We start from the raw sequence: 12183 nt of genomic DNA, 5'->3' as shown, positions 1-12183 counted from the left end.
GGTTACTTCAATTCATCAACAAACATTTACTTATTAAAAACCTATTGGGGCAAAAAAAAAAAAAAGGGGGCGGCCAGGTAGCACAGCGAGTAAGAACACTGGCTCCAGTGTTGGGATGACCTGGGGATCGAATCCGGGCTCAGACACTTAGCACCCACCCAGAAACACCTGGCCGTGTTACCTTGAGCAAGTTACTTAACCCCAATTGCTTTAAAAACAAACGAACAAAAAACCAAAAACAAACCTATTGGGGCATCTAGGTGGCGCAGTGAATGGAGCACCAGCCCTGGAGTCAGGAGGACCTGAGTTCAAATCTGACCTCTGACACTTGACACACTTACTAGCTGTGTGACCTTGGGCAAGTCACTTAACCCCAATTGCCCTTGCCTTCAGCCCCTCCAAAAAAAGAGCAAAAAAATAAAAGGATTTATATTAAAAATTTACCTGCATAAACCTGAAGAGATAGAAAGTTTAAGAAGTGGTAGTGAAATTATTCTCCAACAAGTAATATTGTTGTTCAGTCATTTTTCAGTGGTGCTTGATTTTTTCCTGATCCCATCTGGGGTTTTTTCCTTGGCAAAGATACTGGAGCAGATTGTCATTTCCTTCTCCAGCTGAGGCAGAGTGAAGTGATTTACCCATAGTGTCTGAGGTCAGATTTGAACTCAGGAAGATGAGTCTCCCTGACTTCAGGCCCAGTGCTCTATGCACTATGGCGGCACCTCGCTATCCTTGCTTCAAATCACCACTTCTAATCTCTTCATGCCTTGCATGACACCACCCCCCTCAGCCTTCTCTTCTCTCTGACTGAGGGGCTGGAGGGAGGAGCACCAAACTCCTCCCAATGCTTTCCTTCATAGAGAGCAGAAACGAAACTTTCAGCTCCCTCCACTTTGCATCTGCTGCTCTGCCTGGTTTAAACTCCATGGAACAAGATACCCCTGGTCCCCATCCCCCAATTCCTCTCCTGTCTCCTTTTGTGGGTTTTCTTCCTGTAAGCTCCCTGAAGGTAAGGACTGTCTTTTTCTTATTTGTATCTACAATGTTTGGCACAGTGCTAACACACAGTAGGTATTTAATAAACATTTATTAAATTGAATTGAATCCACATTGTCCTGTAGTATGCAAGCCCCATCATCAATAGAGACTTTCATTTCTGTCTTTGTATATCCAGAGCTTAGGGTACCTCCCATATATAACAGGTGCTAAAATGCTTAGGAAATTGAGTTGCTGCTTCCAAGGCCAGCCCTTTAAACACCAGGACATGTTGCCTCAGGCAGCCTTTTTCCTAGGCAGATAATCAGGAGGATTATAGGATCATAGATTTGGGGCCAGAAGGGAACTCTGGGGCTAGGGAGTCCTAATAAAAACAAAGTCAAAAACAGTCCAACACACAAACTCTAAGGATTCTCAAAATATCCTTTAATTTCCCATCTTCCCCAGGCCCAAAGTTTTACAAGCAGTTTGCGAAATTCAAGACCATCAGTGAAGGGGCATCCCTCCTCCTTTCACCTACCAAGAAGATGGGGCACAGCCAGTGCACAGCGTGTGTCCTAAGGTTTCAATGATGTTTAAGCTCGGAAGGCCAACAACATGGGAGGGCGGTGAGTGGGGTTAGGGGCAGCGTGTATTAGAGGAAAGGTGAACAACAACATAAATCAATTTGAGAACAGGCTTGACTTGGAAGCCAAGATAGGGATTAATGTCCTAAGTCTTTGTGCCCATCTGTGTAAATCTGAGGAGGCTACTGGGACTGACTTGGAGAATAAGGCAGTATTTTAGCTCCATTTAACTTGTTGGTAATTGACCAGTCCTCATAATATGCTTTATGGAACATTTCCTCTTGGAAAGTGGGGAAAAAATCCCTGCTTCCGTGCTTGGTTGCACTCCTTACCACTAGGTGTGATGGCTCTTGGTTCAGATAAAGCAGAGACAAAGACAACACAGCTAACAAAATATTCCACAATAACGCTGCCCTGGGTGTGGCAGAATAGGAACAAATTATCCAGCCCCTCCTGATGCTGGAGGGAAGGCCTCCTATTGTGGTCATAATAACCCACCCGGGAGACCATGGCCTGCCCGGACTATTCAATTAACTGTTTTGGTAGGCCTTGGCAGGAGCAGGGACTATAGAGCTAGATATTTCTTTGTACTAAAAATTAATAGCATCAAGGGAGTAAGAACCTTACTGTCTATGAAATACAACCCTCATAATAGCTTCCAGATCAATGAGATTACATGAAGGGCCTTTCTTTTCAAAGGTCAGAGTGTTTATAAGCTGAGGAGGTAACAGAAGCTGGATATTCTTCCTTCCCTACTCAGATCCCAACCATATGGCACAATCTTTACTCCCACTCTGAATCCTTCTGGGAGTTACCACATTAAACGCCCCCCTTTAGGGTTCCCTCCACTAGGGATATGAGTGAGGATTCCTCAGGGCAGAACTGATCGGCTTATATACCAAAGAAGAATGCAGTATTAAAACAGGTTAACAAAACAAAAGTGAGAATACATATAGTGACCCCTGGCCATGACAGCAGGAGAAGCTGGTGGCCCTACTGTATGACGGCAGACCAGGAGGTGTGGATTACACGGTGGTGATCTTCTTGTCCTTAGTGGCTTGTTTGATGGCGGCCTGCTCACAGATGATCTCTTTGAGGCGCTGGAGCCTCATGTTCTGAGTGCTCTGGTCCCCGACGCCTGTCTGACTTCGGTGCAGCAAATTTAAGGCATGAATGTACTCCAGCTCTGTGTACTTGACTCCCTGGTCAACCACCAGGTTCAGGAGCTCGTCAGCTGTGTTGTACAGCATCTCATAGTACTGCCTGGGAAGACCACAGAAAGAACACTGCTTTAATGGGGCCTTATAATAAAGAAATGTATTGTTAGTCAGACTAAGTATGTTGGCCATACTCAAGGAACCTGTGAATGAATCCAGTGGAGATGCCTGGTGGCTCCATGGCTTCTATGGACATGCTCCCTACTTTTAGTAACTGCTCTCACTGGGCTCATTCTCAGGATGGCACCTCTTCTGTAGATGGGGGAAAACCCCCAAACACTGACAGGGTGCGGTGGCTATCACCTTATTCAATTTAACTCAGCAAACATTTATTTAGCACCTACTGCATTCAGGGCAATATGCTGTAAACTTACTGGGGGAGATGCAAAGTCTCTAGAGGAGAATAGGATCTATGCACAGATATGTCCAGTACAAAATACTGCATGATAACTATGTGAGAAAAGTATGAAGTGGTAAATCAATAGAGAACATGACTAAGAGGAGGAGGAAATCAGGGGACACTTCATGTAGGAGGTGATACCTGAGCCAGGCTTAAAGCCTAAGCTGTCCTTACAGTGTTTTTGACCACAAACTCTTCCTTCCTTCCTTCCTTCTCTCCCTCCTTCCTTCCTTCCCTCCTTACTTCCTTCCTTTCCTTCTTCTTTTCTTCCTCCTTTTTTTTTTCCATTGTATTTCTTTCCTTTTAGGATCAATTTGATTCTGGCATCAGGAGACTTGAGCTTACAGGTTAAACATGTTAAGCGAGAACAAAGTAGTTATCTTGCTAGGCCAGATCCTTAACCCATCTAGTCCAGGAGTTCTTAATTTTTTTTTTACTTGGATGCCTTTGATGGTCTGGTGAAGCCTATATACCTCTTCTCAAAACGATGCTTTTAAATGCATAAATTAAAATACACAGGATTACAAAGGAAACCAATTGTACTGAAATATAATTATTGAAGTACTAAAAAAATTAATAGACATCCTGGTTAAGAACCACTGGACTAGATGATCTTTGAGTTCTAACAGTCTGTGAATAAACTATTATCAGCCATGGGTATGCTCTGTTTAAAAGAAATACCTTGGGGGGCTACGGCTATCCTTTTCAATGGCAACCTTAAGGCTTAGTATGTATAGCCTAGCTTACCTTAGGAAGTTGGGTTGTTGTTTTTTTTAACTTCAGAAATTGGACAAATGTCTGTTTGCCCATTCCCCCAACCCAGTTCATTTCTATTTTCTGTTTGTCCCACCCCTTGTGGTAATGGGTCCTATATAGTTTCCTTCCTATGTTATATTGTTATGGTTCTTATTTTACTTTGAGGGGTTCCTGTTGTAGGTTCCAGGAAACTTGACAGATCAACAAACACTACTGCAAATCTAAGTAACAGGTTGCATTATGATAGGATCTGTTATATTTGTTAAGGCGGGGATGTACTTCAGAACTAAGTGGGGGGAAGCTCAGGAGGGTGGGAGCGATCTTTCGTCTTTTCCTGACCACTTGAATCACTTCCTTGACCTCTTGCTCTGAGGTCTTATCAGGGTGTGGAGGTGGTCCTGGGGTTGAAGGCTATGCCAGCATCCACAAATTCTGGTAGGATCTGCCAAACTGGAAAAACCTGGGATGATCATGAGTCCTTTGGGCAACTCTGTCAGCTAAGTACAAAAAGCTTTATCACCAATAAAGGATGAATTCCTTGGCCATGGTGACCCAGAGGGCAGATAAAAACGTGAAATGGCCCTAAAATGACAGAAGGAGAGTGGAGGAAGAGGAAGTAGAGAGTATTAAATCACCCACAGCTTTTAGCTTGACCATTAATTTAACAATATTTTAGAGATGGAATTCTTGTCTGAGTAAAGGGACTGTTGAAGACACTGAGCCACACCAGTATCAGCACTCTCATTCTAAAGGAAGTTCCACCAGTTTGGAAGTGGGGCTCACAGATTGTCCTTGGGGAGGCAACCAAAAGGAGATGATTTTATTGTGCACACAAAGGCAATGAGAAATAATTGCACTTGATGCTTGTTCATGCGTGAGGTGCAGTATTCATGATGATCATAAAGAAAAAGGCCATCTATTACTGATGCAGACATACTCCTGCTAATCTCATAGCATCCTAAATTCTGTGTCTGTGGACTTCTTGAGTATTCTCTTATTCCTTATAGAGAGTAATGGGGTACCGAAATGTCAATTCAGAGCAAGAGACGCAATTTGATCAGGAGTTTTATTTTTCACATCCAACCCTCTGGGATTGCTCTGTGAGGAAGGACGCACCCACTTCCTGGTAGCAGCATAAGGGGTGTGTGTGTGCGTGCGCGCGCTTCTAATGCTGAGCGCTCCGGCTATTCTGGCTGCACAGAGACAGAAACGTAACTATAGGGTTCCAGAGAAGCTCATTTTTTGCAAGCACTCCCCAGTTGCACAAACAATGACACAGAAACACATCCTTTATATTTTCTCTTCCTTCCTTCCTTCTCCCTCATGGAATAACTGCTCTGTCAAATACATTGATAAGTACAATACAAAGTAGGAAATGATAGTTGCAAAAGGAGAGAGCCAGATAAAGTATTCTAGGAAAATCTAAGAACATGAAGAACATTTTTAGACCAAGAGAGCAAGGAATGCCTCACAGATGTGGTATTGAGATGACCATATGAAGAACATGAGGGCTCAGAAGGGCAGAGAAAGAAGAGAGTGCATTTTGGGTAGAGAGGATGATTTGGACAAATGCACAGAGGGAAGAGATGTAGAAAACACACTTGAATAATTCTGGAGACTTCTTTTTCTCTTTTTTAAAAATATATCTTATTGATGACTTTTATCCCGACATCACAGTCATTTCCCAAACCACCTCCATGTCCTCCCTAGCAACAAAGAAAAACAAGCAAGCAAAAATCTCCAGCTCAGAGAATGACAATGTATACAATATTCTAAACTCGAAGCCCCCACCTCTCTTCTGGGAGGTGGATGTCTAGCTTTATTATCCCTCTGGAGATAGATAGCTTTTTAATTTCTTTCAGTGACTTCATACTACAGTTTGAACTTTTCAACTGCAGAAATATAAGAACAGGGCCTTAGTGACTTACATTTCCCTGCTTTTACATTTTTGTAATTGAAAAGTTCAAAAATGCAATATGAAGTCCCTGAAAGGAATTATGCGCAATCTTTAGGGTGTCCAGATTGATGATCTTCAACTTTGATCACCAGATAATAGAGAGCAGCATTGGCACTTTATATTATTACTATTAACTTAGTCGGATTCAATAATGAAGAACAAGTTGAAGGAGGAAGCAATTTTACCATTGTTTACAATCTTTTGTATGATTAGAAAATGTTGCATTCTGATGGCAGGTAATCAAGAACGGGAATGAACATGCAGTGAAAATTCGACTCAACAAAACTTATTAAGCAACCTACTGTATGTAGTGCAATGGGCAGCTAGGTGGATAGAGTGCCAAGCTTGGAGTTAAAAAGACTAATTTTCCTGAATTTGAATCTGACCTCAGATACTTACTAGCTGTGTGACCCTGGGCAAGTCTCTTAACCTTGTTTGTCTCAGTTTCCTCATCTGTAAGAGGAGCTAGAGCAGGAAATGACAAAACACTCCAGTACCTTTGCCAAGAAAACCTCAAATGGAGTCGGACACACCTAAAAACGAATGAATGACGTGTAGTGTTCTGTGTGTTAGGCCCTGGAGATCAAAAGATAAACAAATATACAATCTCTTTCTTCACTTGAATTGACAATCTATTAAGGGGTAAATACACACACACACACTCTATATGCACCAAAGCTATGGAGGGTGGTAGGGGTAAAGGAGAGAACCACATAAAGTATTCTAGGGAAATGTATGTGAGTGGAGAGAGCTGGTGTTTAGGTGTCTGTGTGTGGGAAGGGATAAAGGGGCAGAGGTTTTTCAGAGAAGCTGACACCTAAGTTGAACCTTGATGGATGAGAATAATTTCAATAGGTGGAAATGAGGAAGAAATGCATTCTAGGCATGTGTGAATGCAGAGACCGCAGGTGGGGCCAGATGATTTGAGAGGTGAAATCTGAGCTAAAGCTGAAAAGGGAGGTGAGTGAAGGGTTGGGGAGGCTCTGAAATGCTAAGTTAAGGAATTCGAAATTTCTCTGATAAGGAATAAAGAATCACTGGGGGGTTTTGAGCAAGGTGGTAATCTAGCTAGTGTAGTCCACCATCCTCAGAGGAAGAGAACAATTGAAAAGTGCTGTTCCCAGGGCATCATGTAGAAAGGGAAAGGCACCTGATTCATGCTAAAGCCTAGGAGCTCAACAATTCTCCCTGCTCCCCTATACACAGGATATTCGAGAAGTGTGGTCAATGATGGAGTTGTACAAGTCTGGATTAATCTGTACATAGATGTCACTGAAAAAAAAATGTTGGACAAGACAGAGTCAGGGAGAGTCCTATGGCATGCCTCTAAAGACTCTCCTTCAGAATGGCATCTATGCATCAATCTATACTTTTTGGAAATAGTTATTCAGTTACCTAACTGTATGTAGTTAACATTTCTCCATCTTGTTTACAAGGATGTCATAAGAGACTTTATCAAAAACTTTACTAATATCAAGATATATTATGTCTATAACATTTCTCTTTAGTATCTTGCCTAATAATCATATCAATAAAATAAATGAGAACCATCTGGGAAGTACTAGAGAAGAAATATTGGACACAGAACCAGGGGAGGTATGGATTCAAATTTTAGCTCTGACACTAGTTGTATGACTCAAACAAGTCACTTAATCTGAGTTTTCATTTCCTTATCTGTGAAATGGGGACGATAAAATTCATAGTCAGCTAACCTCACAGAGTGGTTGTATAGAGAAAATCCATCTAAAGTATTACACAGACGTTAAAGAGCTCTATAAATGTCAGGTATTATAAACTAGAAAGGAAAAGGATTCTCATTAAACTAACAAAATTTTGAAATCTTTCTTGGGGGCATATCTCTTGGAAGGGTAGGGAGATGTTGCTGCTGAGGAATTACAATGAGCTTCATTGTAAATCTACTGTATTAGCTGGGCAGATGTGCTGGTTATCCGGAGAGAATGTTATTCCAAGGCTGATGAAGGCCACAGAAGGCCACAGAAAAAAAAAAGCCCAGATTTCTAGCCCTGTCTCTTCCAACATGTGACAAGTGATAAAGGGCACACCACTTAATTCCTTAATGTGCCAATATCCACTATACACTGAAAACACTTATCTACTCTACAGTGACACTATAAAGGAGAGAATGGAGACACTTATACAGACTCTGAGATCCTTAGATGAATGGTAGCCAGGAACTGCAAACCGAGTTATTATGCACTACTGACAGGTTGAATGATAGTGTATTTCGTATAGTTAGAGAGAAAAAATTCTCCCATAACAGTGATGATATATTACTTCATAAAGAAACATGAATATTTAAAATAGACAAAAATTCATTTATCTTCCAGAATGGTATACAGTAGCAAAAACTAATTCAAATTAGCATGGTAGCTTCCATACTTTCCTAGGGAAGGTGAGGAGAGAGGGGTAATAATAATATGGCCCAAAGAGAAAAGAGAGAAATTGTAGCCTCCACACCATTAGAATGTGTTCCCAGAGTAAAACAGTCCCGCAAAAATTGCATTAAATTCTGTAGGCCACTTGGAATAAATAATTTAGTAGCCTCTGTTGGGGCCCTAGGAAAACGAGAGCTCTGTCTTCATCATTAACCATTAGAATAGCAGTAACAACTGTCCCAGTGGGGGTGAAGTGGACATGAACTGTCTCCTTCCCCAGAATCTTAGCTTTCCAAAGATGAGTTTTTACTTTTCTGTGTCTCATCAGAGCTTATTGTGCCCGGCATGTAGGAAGTAATTAAGAAATGTTGGCTGACTGACTGATCTCTGAGAAAGTAAGGGTATTTTCTAGTTTGTGGACTAGAGATCTGAGCTTTGGACCAAGTCTTTAAGTACTGGCTAGCGCAGACTGTCCCCACTCTTTCCTCCTCACCTTTAATTTTTCCTGTCAACAGAGGTTTCAAGGTAACCCTCTGGATCACCTAGAGTTGGAAGGGCCTGGGGAAGTTAGGGTTAACTCTTCTCACCCTCCTTCATCCTTGGGAATAGTGGTTCTCAAGACGCCATTTGTAGCTACAGTAGTCAAGTTAGCAAAATACAGAAGAGATAACTACAAATGATAAACTCTAACTATCATTAGTAAAATGTACATTAGTCAAAAGAGTAGCTGATAAATGCAGGTTTCCAACATACAAAAAAAATCCCCATTTTTACAACCACATATTGCAGGAGTGGATGGAAGAGGCATTTCTGAGCTCCGGGTGGGGAAGGAGAGGGAATTCTGAGTCCTGAGGAGGGGAATGGGAGAAAGGAGGGCTCTAAATCTGGATGGGAAGGTGAGTTAGCAGATAACCTTTGAGGATATGTTCTGTGAAGCTTGGATTGGGTCAAAGGGCTGCACTTGAGGACCTAAAGGGTCACATGTGGCCTTGAAGCAGCAGGGTCCCCACCTGTGACCTAGGGGGTATACCCAGAGAAGAAGCACAAGAGTGCCTTTGGCCATACTTGAGTGTGTGCAGGAGGGAATGTTCTGTTGGGATCACGCTCAGCTTTAGTTTCCCCAGAATGAAGTAGAAAATGTTCTGTCGGTCTCTAAGCTTCCTCCTTTAGTGGTTTTGACCTAAGAAGGTTTTGCCTACATTAAGGGGCCACAGAAGATACTGTTCCAGTCTTTTACTCCCTTTCCCCACATCTTGAGCTATCATCTCCCCTGTGTCCTTTAGGCTCTAGTAAGGTAACAGGGACGATTGAGAGAGTAGCACTGCCTGGAGAGAACCTCCTTTCCTTCCCACCCATACTTTCCCCACTCCTTACTTTCCTACTCATTCTGAAATCCTGGTTTTCTAAACAAAAAAAATCTATGATTTTAAAAAATATGTAATTCAAGTCTCGTAACAGTTGTGGGCGTGCGTGGTGGGGCATGGTAGTGGTACATGGTAATTGTACCATGAATACTTACAACTGCAGATGGAAAAATCACGAATTGCAAGGGATACCTGTATAACTAACTCAACCATGGTATGGGAAATAGTAATAACTTGAAACCCACATATAGAGGCAACTCTCTATTTTCCATGCTAATGGAACAGAGCAGTGAGGCAGATAATTGAAAATCTATTTACACAGTCTTTGCATTTGCATTCGAATATGGGTGTGTCTAACCTAGTAATTCACATAGCTTCAAACCAAATAACAAATCAAAAAGAAGACCTAACTCTGGAGGAAGTACACACAATTTTCCAGCTTCCTCATCTCGTCTTCCTGTTCTCCACTTTAACTCCAAATTAATGGGTCTTCCAGGCTGGGAAGGGACAAGATTCTGCTATTAATGTGAAATACCAGGCTAAGCAGAGCTGGCCCATTGCCCCCAAATTTGCTTGTCTTTCTGTAACAAAGACCTGGAGATGGATAAGTATTATTGCTGTTAAAGATGTTTTTCTTCGAGTTCTGTTTGAGTTATAATAGTTAACAAAAGAATTAAATAGGGAAGGTGACAATATTAACTGGAAATCTGAAAGAGAGCTCTCTAACCCTGCATACAGCTTCCAAACCTCCTTTCTGCCAAGAGTTGCGGACATGCTGCTTAACTGGTGGATCAGAGCTTCCTTTCCTCTTATTTTCTTCTGTCCAGCTCTCCAGTAGGTATGCTAATGAACAGTCAAATGAGAGAAGAGAAAATGAAGGGCCAGACTAACCCAGAGGCTGGATTGGCGATGCCATGACCTTGCTCAATTACCAAGGAGGCTAGAATAGACTGATGCTGCAGACTGCCCTTGAAATTCTCCTTGGTAGACTGGCTATAAAGGAGGGTGGGAGGGTCTCAGACTAATCATCTTGAGTTGAAGAAGTATCTTGATCCCTAACTGAAAACAAGAAAAGGTATCCACTCCAGGGAGGTAAATGTCCCAGAAGGGGGGTGGGCTCAGAACTAAGGGGTGGGTAAGTATAGGGCCACTCAGGTCCTGGGGGTCTCAAGCTTCAGGCCCCAGGGTATAGTAGAGCACTGTGTTGTTATTCAGTGGTGTCTGACTCTCCGAGACCCCCGTGGACAGTATAATCCATACAGTCCATATGATACTGTACACAGGGTTTTCTTGGAAAAGACACCAGAGTGGTTTGCCATTTCCTTCTCCAGCAGATAAAGGCAAATGAAGATTAAGTGACTTGCCTTCAGTCACAGAGCTAGTAAGTGCTTGAGTCTAGAATTGAACTCAGGTCTTCCTGACTTCAGGCCCAGCACTCTATTCACTGAGCCATCTAGCTGCCCCACAGTAGGACATAGAGTCAAATAAAAAATGAGCCAGCTAGTAGAATTTGCTTCAAGCAAATGAGTGACAATGGAAAAGAGGGGCTCAAGTAAAAACAGTAGCTTCTAGGAGCCAGAGCAAGAAGATGTCCAAATAAAGGGAGAGGGAGGCAGCAATGCCTGCAGTCTAAGGGAAGCCAGTGTTGAGGCCCAGATCGAGAAGAGTATTTCTCAGTTGCAGTTGTGGCCAGGTGGGACCAGGAGAGGCTTTCCCAAGCCAGTCAATGGGTCCTGAGTTACCCTAAGCTGGCTGCAAGAGTAATGCACCTGCCTAAAACCTAGAATGCCATACTTCTAATTGAAGAGAGAATAAGAAGAAAGAAGAAGAAGAAGAGGAAGAGGAAGAAGAAGAAAGCGGAAGACTAAAATACAGACTCTGGTCAGACAAATCTATATGGAGAACATTACAGCCCCTATAACCTTGTGGACAGCACCAGATAGGAGGTTTAATGAGAAGGAATCTAAAAGCAGTCCTAGTGGCTTGTAGTGGGTGATAGGTTTGGGATTTAATTATAAGAATCATTCAACTTGCAACACTGTTACCTTTTCAGCTGCTACTACAAACCCATACTTCTTTTAGATACAGGGTGTACCAAAATTCTTAGTACAGTGTTTGGTGGCTTTAAAATGCATAAGACTTTTGGATATCCTGCATGTCTCCTATAGTGATTTGCGGCAAATACTCTTTCAAATCACTTTCAAATCAAACTGGGGAAAGATAAAGAGGCAGAGGTACTATGGGCAGAAAAATGCAGCTATCAGCTAGCCCAGTCCTGAGCTGGGCAGCAGAAACGAGAAGAGGCTTTTTGAAGATAGCAATATCCTGAGGAAAATCATGGGACTGCAGAGCTAGATGGAGCTCTTCTAGTCCAACCCCCTTCATTTTACAGATTAAAGAAACTGAGTATCAGAGAGGCAAAATCAATCAACCAATTAATCAATCAAGCCTCCTCCTACCATGTGCTGGGACCACACAAAACACTCTCTGCCCCCTTAGATTCTGATGTGGAAATGTGTAGTGTAAAAACA

General features: G+C 42.3%; 1 protein-coding gene across 2 annotated transcripts in view; it reads right to left on the bottom strand.

Annotated features, from left to right (window-relative positions):
• Positions 1–1401: 1401 nt before the first annotated feature.
• The window catches only part of EXOC4 (exocyst complex component 4), a 1166755-nt gene continuing 1155973 nt past the window's right edge, over positions 1402–12183 (bottom strand). For both annotated transcript variants that reach the window (XM_069087253.1, XM_069087254.1), the window contains one exon: positions 1402–2825. In XM_069087253.1, coding sequence (XP_068943354.1) covers positions 2588–2825 — 238 coding nt within the window. In that variant the 3' untranslated portion in view covers positions 1402–2587. The remainder of the gene's footprint in view (positions 2826–12183) is intronic.

This window comes from Petaurus breviceps, unplaced genomic scaffold (assembly GCF_028583685.1).
Source record: "Petaurus breviceps papuanus isolate PSGF00001 unplaced genomic scaffold, PetGlider_PUasm1.0 181, whole genome shotgun sequence".
NCBI classification, from domain to species: domain Eukaryota; kingdom Metazoa; phylum Chordata; class Mammalia; order Diprotodontia; family Petauridae; genus Petaurus; species Petaurus breviceps.
This window is presented reverse-complemented; position numbering and strand designations above follow the sequence as displayed.